This window comes from Macrobrachium rosenbergii, chromosome 13 (assembly GCF_040412425.1).
Source record: "Macrobrachium rosenbergii isolate ZJJX-2024 chromosome 13, ASM4041242v1, whole genome shotgun sequence".
In the NCBI taxonomy this organism is placed as follows: domain Eukaryota; kingdom Metazoa; phylum Arthropoda; class Malacostraca; order Decapoda; family Palaemonidae; genus Macrobrachium; species Macrobrachium rosenbergii.
This window is the reverse complement of record NC_089753.1, coordinates 12,735,395-12,756,182: the sequence shown is the minus strand read 5'-3', so window position 1 is coordinate 12,756,182 and position 20,788 is coordinate 12,735,395. Positions and strand designations below refer to the sequence as shown.

The 20,788-nt window shown below is 40.0% G+C and overlaps 1 protein-coding gene and 1 long non-coding RNA gene across 2 annotated transcripts in view; one reads left to right on the top strand and one right to left on the bottom strand.

The window, feature by feature from the left end:
• The window catches only part of ft (cadherin-related tumor suppressor fat), a 474,756-nt gene extending 455,071 nt beyond the window's left edge, over window positions 1–19,685 (top strand). The window contains exons 9-14 of the mRNA XM_067114229.1: window positions 1,350–1,512; window positions 2,506–2,596; window positions 2,802–7,701; window positions 8,331–8,490; window positions 9,073–9,754; window positions 16,155–19,685. Coding sequence (XP_066970330.1) covers window positions 1,350–1,512; window positions 2,506–2,596; window positions 2,802–7,701; window positions 8,331–8,490; window positions 9,073–9,754; window positions 16,155–17,821 — 7,663 coding nt within the window. The 3' untranslated portion in view covers window positions 17,822–19,685. The remainder of the gene's footprint in view (window positions 1–1,349; window positions 1,513–2,505; window positions 2,597–2,801; window positions 7,702–8,330; window positions 8,491–9,072; window positions 9,755–16,154) is intronic.
• LOC136844913 (uncharacterized) overlaps window positions 1–20,788 on the bottom strand; it is a 48,212-nt gene that overhangs the window by 13,909 nt on the left and 13,515 nt on the right. The gene's annotated exons all lie outside the window — the stretch shown is intronic.

Sequence of the window (20,788 nt, the reverse complement as noted above, 5' to 3'; positions counted from 1 at the left end):
CGATTCGTATGTGAGACCACTTCATTCTCAGACGACTATCAACTCTCTATGATCGCTGTCTTTTTTTTATTTCTCTCTCTCTCTGTCTTTTTTTTTTTTTTTTTTTTTGCTCACTCTCAATCCGAATTGCTAATCATGCATTATCTCCGCCCGTAAAATTTTCTTGATATTTTTACATCGACCTGGTTGCGAATGTGAAAAGATATTAAGGAATATAATTAGTTCCTCAACATGCCTCTCATGTACGCATTCTTACATCCATCGAGCGTTAAGGAAATTGATTTGAAAAGTATTTAATTGGAATTTCTCCTTAGCTTTATTTTCACTTCTAAATGGTTACTGCATATTGAGAAAAAGTTAGGGAATATAACGGGTCTTGCAATATTCTACTTATATGTGTTCATTATTCCATCCTGTCTGCAAAATGAATTTGAATACTGTGTGAAGTAAACTTCCCTCAAAAATTTTTTAGCTGTACAATCCTATTTCCATTCGGTTAAGAAAAATAAACCGAAATTCAAGAATATAATTAGTTTCCAATATTTCATTGCTTCTTTTCATATACGTACTTTTACCTCCATCGGGTTAAGAATGTAAAAAAAAAAAAGAATTTAAAGAATATAACTGGACTTACAATACTTTCGTACAATAGCCTCTTTCCCGTTGCATTTGACAAGAGCTTCGTGAGAAGATTTCCTTTTAAGCCCTGCAGTCCAAGAAAAGAAGTCGCTGGCTTTAATGTACACAGCCATTAATCGTTCAATCCTTGAAAGGTCTGCTTAAATCCGATTCATCCTTTTTCGCTCTCTTTTCCTCCTTTCTATCATAAAAAAAGGCGGCTTCGTGTGAACTTTAATGAATATGAACGTCCCCCTTTCTTTCTTTCAAAACTGGTCACTAAACATGCGGTAATACTACAGTTGTTTCGATGGATTTATGGGATCACGTGAGTGGAAAAGTACATGAATGAAATACCCATATTTTTTCACCGAGACGTTTATTACAATGACGTCCCTGTTCACTGTTCTTCTCTATTTGATAGGAACTTCCCAGCAGAAAGCACAAAAACAATTCTCCCTACAAATGCCTGAACAATCTGATTAGACTTTCTCCAATGTCTTTAATGGGTGATCCGTTGCAGAGAGAGAGAGAGAGAGAGAGAGAGAGAGAGAGAGAGAGAGAGAGAGAGAGAGAGAGAGCAATAGTCACCTGAATAATACCCAAACCACCACAGTGACCCTCCCTTTTCATTATTAACCGGTGCTCTTTGGTGTATGGCCCAGTACAGCGCCCATCTCAATAATACCTAAAATGAAAGATTAAGCATTTTTTCCACTGCTCCCTGACAGGTACTCCTTGGTAGAAGGCGCAGCCGGAGTCTTCATGGTCGAGGAATGGACCGGGATAATCCGCACAGTCGCACACCTGGACCGGGAGAGCGTGTCCAGGTATTCGCTCATCCTCCAGGCTCAGGACTCCTCGCTCACGGAACCTCGCACCGCCACCACACAGGTGAGGAGTTCGATGATTTACTCACGTGTTAAACACCGTCGTGGCCGACTCTTTACGAAAACCCCCATATTAGTCTCCGCAACACTGAGAACTGCGGCTTCTGAAATCGCCCTAAACTCTTTTTCATTGAAATTTTACATGAAGAATTGGTCCAAAGTTTTTTTTTTTAATTTGCAAGTTCTTGTTTTCACATTTTACGGGTAAAAAATATGCATACATAAAAATCCGAAGTCTTCTTGTTTATTTGTAGTTCACTTTAAAATTTCATATGGCAAAATTTAAAAACCAACTTCCTTTATTGGCAGTTACTCGTTGTCCCATTTCACAAAAAAAAATAAAAATAAAAAAAGTTGATACTTACCAAGATGTTGCTTTCCTGTGATGTGCGAGTTTAGTTCGAGATGATGAGCATTATTCTGTAATCATCTTTTATGTTAGCAGCAAAATTTAATGTACACGTTTTATAACCATGCTTTATAATTAACTGTCAGTTAATAATCATAAAATAACCGATGTTTTTCATTCTCATTCACTTCACATCAAAGGTTTCGACCAAACAGGATTTACTTTCATATTCTTAACCAAAGAGACGCTTGCTTCTTCAGGAGTCAGCAAAATCGATTTTAATTTCCACCACTTCACGGAACAATATTATAAAATACAGCGGGCTCGGCCATGTTTAGTCTCCAAAAAGAAAAAAAAAGAAAAACTTGGACATTCTGCTTTCTTTCACGATCTGATATTCATTAAGGTCGATGAATTATTACCAAATAAATTAGCTGAATAATTCGAGTGCTCTTAAGGAAATAGCTGCAAAGAATATTAAAGTGAATAATAATTGAATCTTTATGGTACTTCCTTAATAATGTCAATTGCAAAAGGATTACATGGCCAGTAGGTAAGACTCCTGGCTTCAACGAAGACACTAGAAAATTTGACAAGAGATGTAGTTTATGAACCTTCTCATACTAATGTTTCCTTTTCATTCAACAGCTCACGGTAACTATAACAGACGAGAATGACAATGCCCCGACCTTCTCCCAGAGCCAGTATCTTATATACGTTCCAGATCCCACGGCACCAGGTAAGGCTAAGGAGAAATGTTTTTATGAATTTTAATAGTTGGAAATCTGCACATCTTGAAAAATAACCGTTTAGTTGTCTGCATGTTTAGAATTCAATATACTCTCACTGAAAAATGGAATATTCTTAAAGAGGAAAAACAAATATATTTTTGTGCTATATCTCAATTCCTAAGTCGATATTGATAACTTATATTTCTTTTCCAGGAAACTTTGTATTTGGTGGTGAAGCTATAGATCCTGATGAGGGAATCAATGGACAAGTAACTTACTACCTGTCAGGCAATGACGCTGACAAGTTTTCCATGAACCAAGAAACAGGTGTGATCAAAGCCTCCACTGACTTGTCAGGTGACACGGTGTATTCCCTCGAGGTCCTGGCAACAGACTCGGGAGAACAGCCGCTTTCTGCTACTGCTAAGCTGAGTGTCCATTTACAACCAAACAATCTCTTCCCAGTCTTCCAGCCCTTGGAAAAGACCTTCAGCTTTAGTGAGGCAGCTAGAGAAGATTTGGTGACCACTCTGACAGCCACATCACCTAAGGTTGGACCTAATGGCAATGTTCTATATAGCATTGCAGGCGGGAACATAGGCCAAGCCTTCACTGTTGATGAAGAGACAGGAGAGCTAAGGGTATCCAAATTTGGCCTTGACTATGAGACTGCATCTCGTTATGAAATATGGGTTGCTGCTCAAGATTCTGATGATCCACCCCTTACATCTGTCACTCACTTAGTAGTCGATGTTACAGACTACAATGACAATGCTCCTGTTTTCTCACAGCCTGTTTACAATGCAAGCATACTGGAAGAGCAATATCCACCCCAACTGGTAGCCACTGTTAGTGCCACAGATAAGGATTCAGGCACAAATGCACAAGTAATGTACCAACTCAGACGAGATTCACCTGCTGCTGAAGCTTTCACATTAGATGCTGAAACAGGTCAGATCTTCACCAAGATAAAGTTAGATAGGGAAGAAGTTGAAGTTTACACACTGACTGTGGAAGCTGTTGATAAGGGAACCCCAGCACAAACAGGAACAGCCATGGTAGTTGTAACTGTTCAAGACAAAAATGATAACCCACCTAGATTTACAAGACTGTTCAGTATCAATGTTACAGAGAATGCAGAAATTGGAACCTTTGTTATTCAAGTGACATCTAGTGATCGTGATATCGGGGACAATGCAAATGCCACATATAGTTTTACTGAAAATCCTGATGGTAAATTCCATATTGATCCTGTTAGTGGTAATGTTACTGTAGCAAGTGCTATTGATCGTGAACTGAAGGATGAGCATTCCTTAAAAGTAGTGGCCGTTGATGGTTCTTGGAGAGCAGAGACTTCTCTAACTGTTACCGTTCAAGATGAAAATGACAATGCACCCGAGTTTGAGCAAAGTGCTTATGTTTTCAATTTCCCAGAACTACAGCAGAGTGTTGCTTCTGTTGGCCAAGTCACAGCTACTGATCAGGATAAGCAGGGTCCAAATAGTGTGATATCTTATTCGCTAAAGTTCCCGTCAGATTTCTTTAGTGTTGATCCAGCAAGTGGTGAGATTTTATCAAAACAAGCACTGAAGTACAAACACACGCTAAAAGGTCCTTCCCCAGAAAATCAGTACCAACTAGCAGTGGTAGCCACAGATAATGGTAAACCTCCCATGTCATCAGAAAGTTCTGTAATCATCAACGTTGTTGATGCCAACAACAATCCACCAAAGTTCTCTGAGGACAGTTACTTTACACCAGTACCAGAAAGCTCTGAAATTGGCCAGAAAATCATTCAGTTACAAGCCACTGATGACAGAGACTTTGGGATAAATGCAGAAATAGAATATCAGAAAGTTAGTGGGAATGGTACAGATTATTTCATGTTGGAACCAAAAACAGGATGGATCACAGTGGCTCGGACACTGGAAGGCCGTGTTAATACTCATTTTGATTTGACAGTTCGTGCGGTTGACCAAGGAGTTCCACCATTGCAAGATGAAGTGAAGGTAATACTTGTTGTAACAGGTGAGAATTTGCATACACCAAAATTTACAGCTCTTAGTCACCAAGTTATTGTACCTGAAAATGAGCCTCTTGGATCAGCTATAGGCACACCTCTCACAGCAACAGACGATGACAGTGGACCAAATGGGATAGTTCGTTTTTCAATTACAAGTGGAAATGAAGCCGGAAAGTTTGCAATAGATGAAACCACAGGGGCAGTTACCATAATGCATCCATTAGATTATGATGCAGTGCAAGAGTACAGGCTAAATATCACAGCTAGAGATCTAGGATTTGAGCCACATTATTCCACAGCAGTACTTACTATCATCCTCACTGATATCAATGACAATCCTCCAAAATTCGACCAACCAAAATATGATGCATATATTGCTGAAAATGCAAATGCTAATACAACAGTGTTCCAGCTTAATGCCACTGATATTGATTCTGCTCGTAATGCTGTTATACAGTATACACTTGTTGGAGGTGATGGAAAGGACTTCTTCGCTATAGACCCCGATACAGGTGTTGTAACATCACGCAGGGTGTTTGACTATGAAGAAAAAAGCCGTTACGTACTGGATGTGAGAGCTTCTAATACTCAAGATCCATCACAGTGGGGTTCAACTAAAGTTATTGTGCATGTTACAGGACGCAATGAATTCTTCCCCAAATTCATTCAACCAGTATTTCAGTTCACAGTCTCAGAATCTGCTAAGATTGGTACATCAGTTGGTACTATTCAAGCAACAGATGACGATAAAGGAGAAGATGGATTGGTATACTACCTATTAGTTGGTGCAAGTAATGACAGGGGATTCCTGATTCAACCAATGACAGGAGTTATCACAGTGGCAAGGAGCTTGGACAGGGAGAGTCAAAACAGAGTAGTTCTCACTGTAATGGCTAAAAATGCTGGAAGCATCCGTGGGAATGACACAGATGAAGCTCAGATAACTATATCCATACAAGATGGAAATGATCCTCCTGTATTCTCTCAGCCACTTTATGAGAAGAGATTATCTGAAGGTGCTTTTATTGGTACTCATGTATTAACAGTTACAGCCAAAGATTCTGATGTCCGTCCAAAGAACAATCAATTTACATACTCAATTATTGGTGGTAATTTAGGGCAGGTGTTCAAAGTAGATCCTCAGAGTGGTAAGATTGAAACCACAGCTCTACTTGATCGTGAAACTATTCAGGTTTACAACCTGACAGTTGGTGCTATTGATAATGGCTCACCACCACAGACAGGTACTACACTTGTTCGTGTGATACTGGATGATGTGAATGACAATGGACCACAATTTGATCCACCAGATATAGTAGGATATGTTGCAGAAAATGAACCAGCCATGACATCTGTAATGACTCTTAGTGCTACAGATCCAGATTTAGCACCAAATACACAGCCATTCACATATTTCATTGTTGGCGGAGAGCACAAGGAATTCTTCACGATAGATGAAGCAACAGGGGAGGTCAAGACAACGAGGAGCATAGATCGAGAAACCACACCAGAGTTGACTTTCCGTATCGAAGTGGAAGACAGTGGCAAGCCAAAGATGAAATCTGAATATCCTGTAAATATAATAGTTTTGGATAAAAATGATTCACCTTCAAACCCACGTACTGTAACTGTGAAGGTCCAAACATACAATGGGATATTCCCAGGTGGAAAAGTAGCAGATGTCCATCCCAATGATGCTGATACTGCAGGACAATACTCTTGCCAAATTCTAACTCAAGATGCAGCTATATTCTCTATTCCTAATGCATGTAACCTTCATGCAGCAACAGTGCAGCAGGACCGCACTTACACGCTCAGTGTCTCAGGCAATGATGGCAAGCATCAAGATGTCACTTCGAAGGTGACACTCGAATTTGAGTCATTCGATAACAAAACATTAAACAGCAGCTTGACACTTCGTTTACTTAATGTTACAGCTGACAGGTTCTTACGCTTATACTACACTCCTTTCATTGATACCCTACCGACTTTGTTTTCAGGAAGGAAGGTTAGGATTTATTCCATGCTGAATGTAGATTCTCACACTGACTTGACTCTAACAGTTGCTGGATCAAGATCGAATTCCTACCTTCCTCCTGCTGAAGTTACTCGTAAACTGGCAGCAGAGGAACAGAAGTTAACTCAGTCATTGCAAGGGCTTCAGTTAATTGTTGATTATAACCCCTGCTCTGATGCACCTTGCAAGAATGGAGGTGAATGTTCGCATGGTATCCATGCTTATGATGAAACTGAAATAACAGACTCTCCTAACTTTATTTTCACATCTCCTTTGGTAAGGCATGACGTTTCTTGTCGCTGCCATCAAGGTTTCACCGGACCAAGGTGTGAGCTTCGGCAAGACCCATGTAGTCCAAACCCTTGCCAGTATGGTGGAACATGCACAAGGAAGGGCTTCGTCTTTAGTTGTGCTTGCCCACCTTCTAGACAGGGACCTCAGTGTGAATTTGATAAAACAAATGCCTGTGATAATAATCCATGCAGTAATGGTGGAACTTGTCAGACAACTCTTGAAGGCGGTTTCTTCTGTCTGTGCCGTCCAGGATATCGGGGTAACCAGTGTGAATTAGCCAGCGAGTCTTGTCGTCCTAACCCTTGTGTCAATGGTGGCTCCTGTATCTCCCTCAAACCTGGTTATCAATGCTCATGCAAGCTGAACTTCTATGGGACGCACTGTGAAAAATCCACTTTCAGTTTTGGTGAGCTTTCCTTCATGACATTCCCCACTCTAGACCCAACCACGAATGACATCTCCATCACGTTCTCTACCAACAAGCCTGACGCACTCCTAGTCTACAACTATGGTCTGCAAACCGGAGGTCGCTCGGACTTCGTTGCCATAGAGCTGAAGGGCGGACAGCCTCGGTTTAGCTTCGGTGGCGCCAGAACAGAAATCGTCAGGATAGGAGTGGAGCAGAACGTTGCTGATGGCAAGTGGTACAAAGTGACGGCGACACGCAATGGAAGGGTGATTTCCATCAGTGTGGCGTCTTGCACACACAATGGGGAGACCTGCGAGGAATGCAGCCCTCACAACTCTTCCTGTCACAGCGACGACATAGGCTTCACAGGGTGAGTTAATCTGGATCTTTTGTAAATTACAGAACTTAAATTTCATATGAAATGCAAATTTCATTTCTACTCGTCTACCCATTCAAAATAAATTCTATTAAATCCTCTAGTGAAAATTCATGTTTCTATTTTCAGTGTCACTAGATAAAAAATCATAAAAAGAAAAAAATAATAAGCACCCGCGCATATTATTCACCATTAATTAGGTTACATTTTCTCTGAAAGGATTCTTCCTAATCAACTGTACGTAAAACAACTGGAACCCAGTGTTATTTAAATTGTTGTGTCAAAAATGTAGTTGGTTAATGTCATCAAAAAGTGCGTTTTCAGTCTGTCAAAAAAAAAAATAAATAAATAAAGATCCACTGCTATTGGTTTAAAATTCTGGCCATTCTTGTTAAATGCTATCCAGCCTTGCAAACAATTCAATAAAAATAATATGAATGAATAAAAACTCTTAGTTCCCTACCGATGAGTAATACGAGTATATACCAATATATCTAACGAACATTAATAAATGAGGAAGCCTATTTCACCAAGAATCAAAAGTACTCCTGAAATAAATAAGAAAAAGATTGATCCATAACCAAACAAATCCTTCTTATATTATTTATTTTTTACTAAACCAGGACTCTGAACTTCAACAACGAGCCTATGTACCTGGGCGGAGTCATGACTGTCGACCCCTTGCAAGAACGACCAGATCAAGTCGTGGCAGACGACTTCATCGGGTGTATTCAAGCGGTGTCCATCAACGGCAGACCTCTCAATTTGTCAGGACCCATTCAGGTAAGACAACTGACCCATGCAGTTATATACAATTGATTCGTACATTCAAAAACAAAAACAGAAGAAAGCCGTAAGTTATATACAACAGATTCATACATTTAAAAACAAGAAATGAAAGAGCACCGTGATAAAACAGACATCCATGAGAACTGAATTATTTTTGTGCATTTTCATTCACGAGTGGAAATATTTTGCATATATATATGAACGAATCCTTATGCATAAATTTTTGTCAAATGCTTTTCACTTTCCATCACAATACACCTGCTGAGAAATTCATGTCCGACTTCATTCTTTTGTTAAGTATTTCTCATATGCATATTTCATTTCTGCGCAAAAGACTTGGTGATCAGCAGTATGGTCTCACTCTCTTTAAGAAAAAGGCGGTAAAAGTAATTTAAACCATTCCAAATAACGATCTTGCTTACATTCAAAGAAATAATAGAAAAATAGTTTTATTAAGACGGCGCAAGCAAGCGGCAACTGCCGATCTTCCCTGCTCAATAAATCTTGGACTTCTTGCGGAAGTACCGCATGCATGTTGTGCGTGTCTGTAACACTCATACTATTTTGTTCTTGCAGGAACGCGGTATTTCCGACACGTGCGAGCGCGTGCCGGACGTGTGCGCCGGAAACCCCTGCGGCAAGGGGGCCACGTGCCTCGACCGCTGGTCCACCCACATGTGCCGCTGCGCCAACGGCCTGGTGGCGCCAGATTGCGACGCCGCCCTCCGCCCCGCGTCCTTCACCCGAGACGCCTACGTGGAGTTCCTCATCACCGAGCAGCACCGCCGTCGCCAGCTGCTGCCCCGTCTGTACCAGCAGCACTCGAGGTGGTCAAGGGAGGCCAACACCCCTCCGATCGTCAGATCGAGAAAGGCTCGTCAGGCGCCTCCACCGCCGCCGAAGAGCCTCTCTTTCAACTTCCAGACGCGGATGAGCAACGGGGTCCTCCTCCACGCGGCCACCAACAACGACTACACCCTGGTGGAGATCCGGAATGGGCGGCTGCAGTACACCTCGAAGCTGGGAGCTAACCAACCCATCAACATGACCGTTTCAGACCCCCTCGTCAACGACGGCTCCTTGCACAACCTGACGCTCCTGGCGGAGCAGTCGGCCCTCAAGCTGATGCTTGACGGAGAGCAGGTCGGGGACGAACTGGACTTCCACTTGATGCACGACTTCCTGGATGCCTACCTCACCTCCCTCACTCTCGGCTCAGCACCCAAGTTCTCCGGACAGCTTCCCTACGACCTCGAAGGTAAGCTTTGCTTCTCCTCGCTTCCAGACGATTTCCCATACAAGGTCTTTACTTAACTGAGTACGAACGATCAGCTCAACACGCAGTATAAGATAAATAGTTACGATGATAACAAAAACAATTTTCACTGTAAAACAAATGTCATAAATAGTTTCACCGGTAGAATCTCCATAGCACAAGAGAGAGAGAGAGAGAGAGAGAGAGAGAGAGAGAGAGAGAGAGAGAGAGAGAGAGAGAGAGAGAGTGTGTGTATATAGTATATGTATGCGACATACATTAACGAGAATAATGTAAGCTGACATTATATATATATATATATATATATATATATATATATATATATATATATATATATATATATATATATATATATATATATATATGACTATTTATCACATCACCGTGATTCATATATTAATCAGAAAGAATAATGTTTAATATCCAATTTGAATATTTTATATATATTTTTTAGTTGATAACTTATTATCAACTAAAATTCCCCCTTCCGTATATATGAAAATATATATATGAATTGATATTAAAGGACGTTTGTAGCTTTCTTGATTATATATATATATATATATATATATATATATATATATATATATATATATATATATATATATATATATATATATATAATAATGTCAGCTTACATTATTCTCGTTAATATGTCTCGCAAATTTTAAGAAGAGGTTCATGAAAACTATGTATTTACCTTGGTGAGGAGGATATTTTTTAGCATATTAGCCTTCACTGTACCGGATTTGAATCTGTTGCTTCGTTAGATCGAGCTGACCTTTTGCCAGCACGGCCTCTTGCAAAAAAAAAAAAAAAAAACTGTCACCAAAAAACAGTGGTAAAATACAGAACAGTACTGCAGATACATATGAACTTTGATAAACCGTCAACAGCTGTTAATTTACTACGAGCTTTGACAAACCAATTACATAAAATAGTAATTAATATCAAATTTTACAAAAGAAAAACGTTGAGTGACAAAATCATAAAGTATACAGATTACAGCTTTTAAAATGTTTATAATAATAATAAAATAATGTAAATCACCTGTAATAATAATAATAATAATAAAATCACTCGCGTTCTCTGATCAAATAACCTCCCCCCGCCCACCAAAAAGAAAAAAAAAAGGGGCAATCTGGCAACTAGGATCACATCGGGAAGATGATTTCAAGTCGCCGGTCCCAGATGTCACCCCTTAAGTGGATAAATGAAAGGTTCTAAAATGGGTAATCACCGGGGAAGTATTATAAGACTCGACGACGGAAGGGGCCCGTTTTTTACTTTTTCAGCCCACTCAGAGGGGGTCTTGCTGGCTGCATCTAACGAGGATATAGCGTGCAGAGAAACGGCAATCCCACACCCCACCCCACCCCACCCCCCAAACTCCCCGCCACTACTTCACCCAATACCCCACTCCACCCCATTTTGTCTCTAAGTCTAGTGCACACACACACACACACACACATACACACACGTGTCTTTTGGTCGGATGTATGGGTCGCTGCCGAAGACAAAATTGACTAATGTTGCTATGACTGGTTTCTTTCTCTTTTTTTTATTTTTTGCACTCGGATAATGTAACTGGAATACTGCTAGTATTATTATTATTATTATTATTATTATTATTATTATTATTATTATTATTATTACCTTTACTGAAACCAGAGCGTATTTATTACCTAATGATAATTTCATTAATATAATTATTCCATATCCAATTACTCCAAATCATCGTTTTATAATGTCATCAATTTTCCGTCATATAGCCGTTTCACCCATAAAGAGCTGGCTCAGAAAAACACAAAGTAATGGTGATGCCATTTTCATAATTGAATTGCTAACACCAGGATGAACCCCATTCAGAAAAATAAAAATCAACATTATCATTATTATTGATTCTGTTCTCTTTATATGGCAATGCCACAACCAGTCACCAGTTCCCTAAATTTATCATCATTCTTTAAAAAGTTTTATGTGATACTTTTTACAAGCCTATGAAACACTAAACTCCAACAGATAAAAACAAAAAAATAGGAGCAATATAATTTACACTGTATGGGAGCACTTGGCAACCATCAAGGATGGCAGGCTAGTTTTCATTTGTCGCCATAAATGCATTTAACGGCAGGAGGAAATGGGCGCGTTTACGGGGCTACAGTTAAAAAGGAAAATAAAAGGGACGTTAGTTAAGATCAAAGTTACGATCGCTATCTGCCTTAATGAATCGTTTTATGTTCGTTAGACACATTTGCACTGCCCCTCTTAATGGTATTTATTAGAAATTATAGAGTTATTCGGGCTTAGTGACAAGGCACCCAGGCGCACAACTGGCTCTCCTTACTACTTTTTATCGACATTCTCTTTTTTTTCCACCTTAAATTTCATTTATGCTCACCCACTATTTCACGGGATAGTCTGCCTAAAAAGGTTATGGGCCTGACTGGGGGATGGGAGGAGGGGAGGTTTAGGATTTAAATCGTCGAACATTGACCTTGGGGACGTCCGTGAGTTATTTACAGGAGCAGTTATACAAAAATAGAGACGTCCAATTTATCTCAGAGCCACGGTGCATAAAATACAATAAACATCAAATAATGAGGACGTATTAATGAGGTTGAAGCTTCCAAATATCCAAGAAAAATCTCGAGTTCAGTTTCTCTACTGATGGAACTTAAGAAAAATCAATCAATGGGCTGGTTGAATAAGTTCAGTTCTTCGTTGGACTAGTCTGATGGAACTCTAGGCCAGTTCGAGTCTCCGGCCGGCCAATGAAAATGAGGAATTTAATAGAAATCCATTTCTCGCTATAATGTGGTTCGGAGTCCACAATAAGCTGTAGGTCCCGTTGCTAGGTAACCAATTGGTTCTTAGCTACGTAAAATAAGTCTAATCCTTCGTTGGAGAGCTAATCAGCTCAGTGGTTTGTTAAACTAAGGTAACTTTTTCTTTTGAATAAGACATTAACCTTGTTATGACAACGACACTGTATCTAAATTTTTTCGTCGATTTGAAAATAAAGCCTTACGAAGGATTTTAGGTGTCAGATAGCAGAAGGGAGTGAGAAATGTTTCCGTGGGTAAAATTACGGAAGTTCCATATGTATCTGATAACAAAATCCGAGAGGATCTGATCTTGTTAGTCCTCCCCTGGGTGACAGTTGGGGAGACATGACAGAGCCTGCAATCCAGTCTGTCCGCCCCAGGTGGGGGTGGGGTAGGTAAGGGAACGGGAGGTCAGGGGAGACATCCACCCTCCCCTACAAACCTGTTTGTCCGCCCAGGGTGGGGGTGGGGTATGTAGGGGATCAAGATGGTAGGGGAAACAGCAGCCCCGGGTTCCAGCGCACGTAGCGCGCACCAACAAGCTCGTATGAAATTTTGATGGGAGGGAACGTAGATGGCCCAGACACGTCCTGCCATGACCCCTGGGAAAAAAGTATTTGATATTGTCAGGTGGGTTCCTGCGGGCACCAGAAAAGGTGAAAGAGGCTGGAGATGACTAAAGATTTTGGGGAGACAAAGCAAAGGAATGACTTGGGTGATGGAATTTCACAGAGGATAATTTGCGAGTGCTACTTTGGCTTGTTATCTATCCGTCACCTACTCCGAGGTGCTAGTACTAAACATGGCTGAAGCTCCTTGGGACGCCGTGTTTAGTAATAGCCTCTCGGGGATCAAAGCATTATATACAACCATTTCTATATTGTGTGGTCGACAAATTATATTAATAAACGATATCTTCGTGCGGCCGTCTACTTTACATTTACCATGCGGTGTTTAGCACCAGCACCTCGGAGTAGGTGACGCGTAGATAACAAGCCAAAGTAGCACCTATTTGCGTCACTCGCCGTTGGAAGCAATGATGGGGGCGTTGAAACAATCTGGATGTACAACAAGTCTAGATGAAACTGGTTAAGTGGAAACCTCTTCTTTCCTCTTTACTTCCTGATCCCTACTTACGTCTATTTGGGGTCCTCGTTCTAAGAGCAGTAGCCTACATCATATTTCAACCAACAAATCGGAATAATGCAGGTATCTGAACACTGTCTAAGCTCCTTAGTCAGAAATGCACCAGTCTGCACTTCTACAGCTCATATCAAAATATAGATAATATTAGGTTAACAGGAGGTTATGTTATGTCAGCACAGCACAACAAAAAAGTTTTTGAAAAACGTCAAACAAGTTCAGAGAGCACAAACCTCCACAAAGCTGGCTAAGCAGTGGACAACACCTCCCACTCTCCTACACACTCAAAGATCCGCTATCCAGGTCTGGGTGATTTTTAAAATCTAATTATTAGTTTGCACGCACGGGGACCACTCTGGGTCCAATTTTCGTAAAAATCCACACCCACAACTTACTGCGTAATCCTACTATCTAACAGACAAACAAATCGAACAAAAACATAACTTCCTTGTCGCGGATAACAAAGTCTATATATACACAGTCTAAAGTAAAAATAGTATGAATACTATTAGTAAATACCTTAAAAAAAAAAAAACCAGCACTCTATGCCAGAGATTAAAAATGAATAAAGCAAGTGCGATTAACCTTCATACAATGAAAAAAAAAATCACATACGCACGTACAAAAGCGCATACCAGAGCACGGCTTTGAGAGACACAGAAGGGAAAATATTCCGAAGGATAATATACGACCTTTCAGGATAAAATAGGTATGCGAGGATGACTGGGCCCATCCTGAACCAGGAACCCCCATCCGACCCCGTCCCCGTCGGGTTCCTTCAGCACACCCAGTTCTCAGATTCCTAACGCAGACGTAGGGGAAGGGGAAGGGGATGAGGTGGGGGAGAGAAGGTTACTTTATCAATGTCTTCGATATATTTGCTTATCATGATTTATGGTTACTGTTAAGTCCTCTCTCTCTCTCTCTCTCTCTCTCTCTCTCTCTCTCTCTCTCTCTCTCTCTCTCTCTCTTCTTGTCTGGTTAATGGGTGTAATAGGTGCATTTGCACGTACTTGCAAGTTTACACTATATATATATATATATATATATATATATATATATATATATATATATATATATATATATATATATATATATATATATATATATACACACACACACACACACACGTGTCTAAAAACAGTGGCCAGCTTTGAAAATTGTTTTTCAGTCCATTGTAATCTGGAATACTTGTTTTACTTTCCTGTACGACATTAAAGTCTTACTCTGGGCATATTTCTTGTCAGTCCCTCTGTTTCTGCACTGTCATTCGACCAAACCATATCATATTCTATTAATCACAAATGCAGGTAGTTTGAGAAGCCATCAATTCATCAACGACATTCAGCCTCGGCATTTACGGCAATCGCAGACCAAATACCTGTGACGCTACTGAGAACAACTCTCCCCCCCCCCAAACCGCCCCCTCCCCTTCTCCCCTCTCTCTAAAACACCCTACGACGACTGACGCAGTAGTGAACAGACTATGGAATACCTGGTTACCCTAGATGAATGTACCAGATCACGTAGGCATATACACAACCAGGTTTAGAGAGAGAGAGAGAGAGAGAGAGAGAGAGAGAGAGAGAGAGAGAGAGAGAGACAGACAGACAGACAGACAGACAGACAGACAACTTTCACGTTCAAACGTTTAAAAAAGAAATGAAACCTTCAACAGAGGATGAACTGATCAAAAGGTAGAATAAAAAACTACAAAGAATCAAATTAGATCTTAGATGAATGAAGCTTTGTCACAATAAAAAATCAAAATAATTTCATACGACCTGTTGGTCTTACTGAACTCTTTTCTTCTTTATTCCCGCCTCTTACTTCTTTATTTTTTACAATAATAATAATAATAATAATAATAATAATAATAATAATAATAATAATAATAATAATAATAATAATAATAATAATAATAATAAAGCATCTAAAATGTCTACAGTACATGGAGTGAGTCCTATTTGATCATGATTTCAGATCCTAAAGTCACTCGTCATTTTTTTTTTTTTTTTTTTGCAAATAAAACTCAGGAATCCTAAAGAAACCTATGGTTACTGTTGCAGTATATTTAGCTCGTTCTGATGGTATTTAGTAAATATCACCGTTACAGTGATAGTCACTTTAGTTTTTAAGTCACATTTCTGAAGACCAGTAGCATGTATTATAGTACAAGAGGAAAGCATATTTTTCTACTCTAAATGTCGATTTTGGTACGTGCTTTAAAGAACTTGTCTTGTAAACAGAAAAATAATCAAAATAATAAGAATGTATGCGTTTTTTTCAAAAGCTAAAATTAAATTCACTACCTGAGATAACTAGGTGAATAGGGTCTCATGTTCTAGATGGTTTTCCAACATTCAGTTCTCAGTACAATAGCAACCTAACAGTTGATTTTTCTTCCACAGGCTTTGTTGGCTGTATGTCGACCTTCAGTGTAGACAATGAGGTACAGCCACTCAACTCGACAGGCTCTCTCCTCGAGGCCGTAGCGCATGGCGTCTCCTTGGTCTCCGAGTGCACTGGATCAGATCTGGGACCTGCAACATCTACCGATCCTCTATCCATTGGCATTACCCTAGTGATCGTGTTCTTTGTCCTCCTGCTAGTGGCAATCCTCGTCTCCTTTATCGTCTATCGCGTCCGACGTCAGCGCAGAGAAAAAGGTGGAGTGCATGTGAAACAGAATGGATCAGCTCTCTTGGCAAACACTTCCTCAGACTCTGGAAGGTCACCTCAAGATTCAAACTATGTAGAAAGTGCAGAGATGACTGACGATGTGCTACGGTCTCATCTCTCACAGGAGCTAGCTACCAAAAAGTACAAAGAAAGAGACCATGAAAGACCACAACGACCAGACATAATTGAAAGGGAAGTAATGAACAAGTCGCCGGGTGTTCCTTTGCGTGTAGAAGAATCCCAGATGCAAGAAAGGGACACAATGGCTGGACTAGGTCACATACCAGACTCAGAAGCTCCTGAACATTATGACCTTGAGAATGCATCATCTATTGCTCCTTCTGATATTGATATTGTGTACCACTACAAGGGCTACAGGGATGGCAATGTGAGAAAATACAAAACCAATCCTCATGTTCCTGGGTATCACAAGCACAACCATCGCCATTCACCTCACAACTTCCCAAATACTCCACATCGTGAGAGCCCGAGGAATATTATGAGACAGAGCCCTAACCCAGTGGCACCTAGGGAGTCACCTTCTGTGTTGAAGATGCAAGCCACGCCTCTCGCTCGCCTTTCTCCATCTTCTGAACTGTCGCAGCAAACACCCCGTATTCTTACTCTGCAGGACATCAGTGGTAAGCCTCTACAAACTGCACTACTTGCCACATCTCAAGGGCCAGGTGTGAAGGATGTCATGTCTACTAGTGAAAGATCCTTGAACTCCCCTGTATCACATCTGTCACAGTCATCTGGATCTATGCATGCTTCCTCACAATCCACTAAGAAAAAGAAGCATGATAGCAGTGTGAGCCTTGGTCTCACCGCTGAGGAAATTGAGCGCCTGAATACCAGGCCACGTAACTCATCCCTGGTGTCTACACTGGATGCTGTATCATCCTCCAGTGAAGACAACCAGAGAAAAGATAAACTAGCAGAGCTTCTTGAAACTAATACAGAACTACTAGAACCACCTGATTCTTCTACAGACGAATCTGGCAATGATTCATTCACCTGTTCAGAGTTTGAGTATGAGAATAACTATGAAAAGGTGACGAGAGATTTCGGTCCAGGAAACATGATATTCAGTAAGCTTGCGGAAGTTGATAATGAAAATGAGCACGATAATGAATCTGCCAAAAATTATGATGGTTTTGATTCTTTTCGAGGCTCGCTCAGCACCCTGGTGGCTTCAGACGACGACCTGAGCAACATGAGCTCGTACAAGCCACCCAACGGGTCCACGTTCGGCTGGGATTACCTACTCAACTGGGGTCCCAACTTCGAGAGCCTAGTTGGCGTGTTCAAGGACATCGCCGAACTACCGGACAACACCACCAACGGCCGAGTGAGCGCTCGGGGCACTCCCAAACCCAACGAGGAATACGTATAGCGGCAGCTAATGCTGAGCGAGGAAAAGAATTCAAAGCTGCCAAAGCATATAATTTTTAAGGATTCAAGAGGTTGCAACGTTTTGTGACCATTTATGATCTGCTTTCCAAGAATAGGCAGAGTTGTCTGTGATTGACATAAAGGAGAAGGGGCCACAGAAATAGGAGGATGAAGTGTTTAAAATATTTTGGACAGAGGAATTTCTTAATAGGAGGCTTGCCTTAGATGCCTCCTGCACATGTGGCATTATATCTCAAAATGGTGGACTCGAGACTACGCTTCTAGTTCTATAAACGAGTGGCTCGGTGACTGTGATAAAACAGTTTTCTTACGAGGACGCTTAGTTGAACATATATATCTCTATTTCACTCTGCCATTTGTTACAAAACTTGACTTAAAGTTGGCTGTGGAAGGTAAAGTGACCATGAATAATCTGTCAGAGGAAGCCAACGTTTAAAATGAAAACAAAATGGGAGGCCATGTGCTAGTTTCATTATAATTCGTTTTTAAATAAGGCCAAAAATTTAAGAAAGTGATGAAGTTGAATTACTGATGTGAATCCAGACAATAAAATAAGAGTTCAAGTTGCCAAGACTGTTCTAAAAGCGTATCTGGTTCCCTGTTGCCAAATGTAGAAGAAGTACCTTCGTGTGCTAGTATATTAATTCATAAGAAAAATAAATGTATGTGAATTCTCAGAGGCCAAATTCAATTCTCTTAGTTTTTCTACTTCTTTTATATAATTGTCATGCATTTAAATGAATTGACCATATATAATAAATATATATATATATATATATATATATATATATATATATATATATATATATATATATATATATATATATATATATATATATATATACATATATACAGGTAAACCTCGAAATGGCCAAATCTATCTTTCTCGTCCCAGCTGAACCATGGTGCCTTTTTTTATAATTGCCATAATCAAAGAATGGGAGTCGCTGGAGGAAGAGCTCTCTTCCATAGCTTAGGAAAATGGATAAAAAGAGGAGACGGAGGCTACTAACAAATGCTAATACTCGACACTTGAGAAACTCTCTCTCTCTCTCTCTCTCTCTCTCTCTCTCTCTCTCTCTCTCTCTCTATCAATGTTGTCCATAATTCATATTTATACAGAACGAAGGGAGGTGGTTGCATCTTCCAACTCCTTACTCGAGCTGAAAATGTAACTCGAATAAAGCTCTTTCCATTAGTGAATAAGTTCTTTTTTTAATGTAAGAAAACAATGGCCTCGTCCCCTCTTTTACGGAAATTCTTGAGCTCCAATTTGCTCCCTACAGCAGCTCCTGGGTGTTTGCAGTTTATATATGATAGGTCTTTTTTGTATTCTACTATAATTTGTGTTTTGACATTTGAGGGATCATGATGATTACACTGTCTAAATCTGTTGGCGAAAATCTGACGAAATTTGACTCCTACAAAATTGGACGCATCTCATTGGCTAGTGCTTAAATTCTTTAACTAATAATATATTAAACAAGTGATTTCCAGATTTCCAGTTTCCAACGCATTGCAATTAAGTGTTAATCAAAAAATTCAAAATTTCCAGGACTTATTCCATAACCGTTTGGACAACCAACCTTGTATCCAAAACTCTGCAACGGACCCAGTTTTGTAATATAATAGGTTCTTGTACATTATCCACTCTCTGTATATATATATTTTGACTATTTTGTACAGTGTATTCTTACCTAAGTGATGCCACGTCAAGTGTGCCAAATTGTTTGTTGTTTTTTATTTGTATGAAAGATGTGCGGAATGTTGCTGAGCTTGGGCAGCATTTGTGATGATTCTCTGTATAAAGTGAGCATTGTAATAAACATTTGTAATGAGAATAATCTCCGTCTGTTACTTCCACCTTTACAAACATGTCTGAAATCACGGACGTTATAAATGATTTCTTTGCCTATTTTGGTTCTTGCTCTGTGATCTCCCCAGCCTCCATCCCCCTCACCGAGGTAAAACCATTCATGATATATCTATAGGATAATCCTCCACCCCTCCTTCCCTTCTACTATAACTAGATCTTTCTCTCTCTCTATTACTTTAGATAACTACATCTACAAAGCAATCTTTCTCTACCTCTTCCTGTACTCCAGGAAGACTAGAACCTCAAAGTTTACACAAACTCTCTGTTCTTCCTCCTTCTTATACAAAATAACAATTATTATTATTAAAAAGGAGAAAACATCAATACAGAACAAGCCAGAAAAGGCCATAAACTTTCAAAGAATAGCATACCATTATGTGGGAAAAAATATGTAAACATGGTAAAGAGTAATATACACAAAAACAAGAAGAGAAAACAAATCATCAAAAGATTGATATATACAAGCATAACGAGTTGCTGAGTAAAGTACAAAATACCAAAGTAATGATAAACAGCACTCCGAAGTAGCATTGTAAATTCCCACCTTCTCATGAGCATCAGCTTCACAAGTATAAGGAATAAAATTGGTCAGTGTGACACAGTTGTACTTCCACAGAAGGACACATGGTTCTGGTGAAGAACTAACTTAGTTGCTTAAGGAGAAGATGCTGCAATAGTTCCATCGACCCCTTCTCATGATTAGAATGGAATATAGAAGTATAGCCAAAACCAGCGCCGAAAGAAAATTGAAAGTTGAAAGGTTTTAAAGTGTAACAGGAGGAAAACCTCGCAGCTGCACTATGAGACAATTGTTAGGAGAGTAAGGAAAGTAAGATGGAAGAAAGACAATATGAACGGAAGTATAGCAAAAGAAATGAAAGGGGTTGCAGCTATAGGGGCCGAAGCGACGCTGCAAAGAACCTTAAGTAATGCCTACAGTGCACCGCATGTGGTGCACTGACGACACTACCCTCCAACGGGGCTCATGATTAGGAGTGCAAGAAACCCTTTATAGGAAAGAGTACTTATAAGTGCGTCCAGGATGCTGGTTCCATACTTTAAACCTCCCTC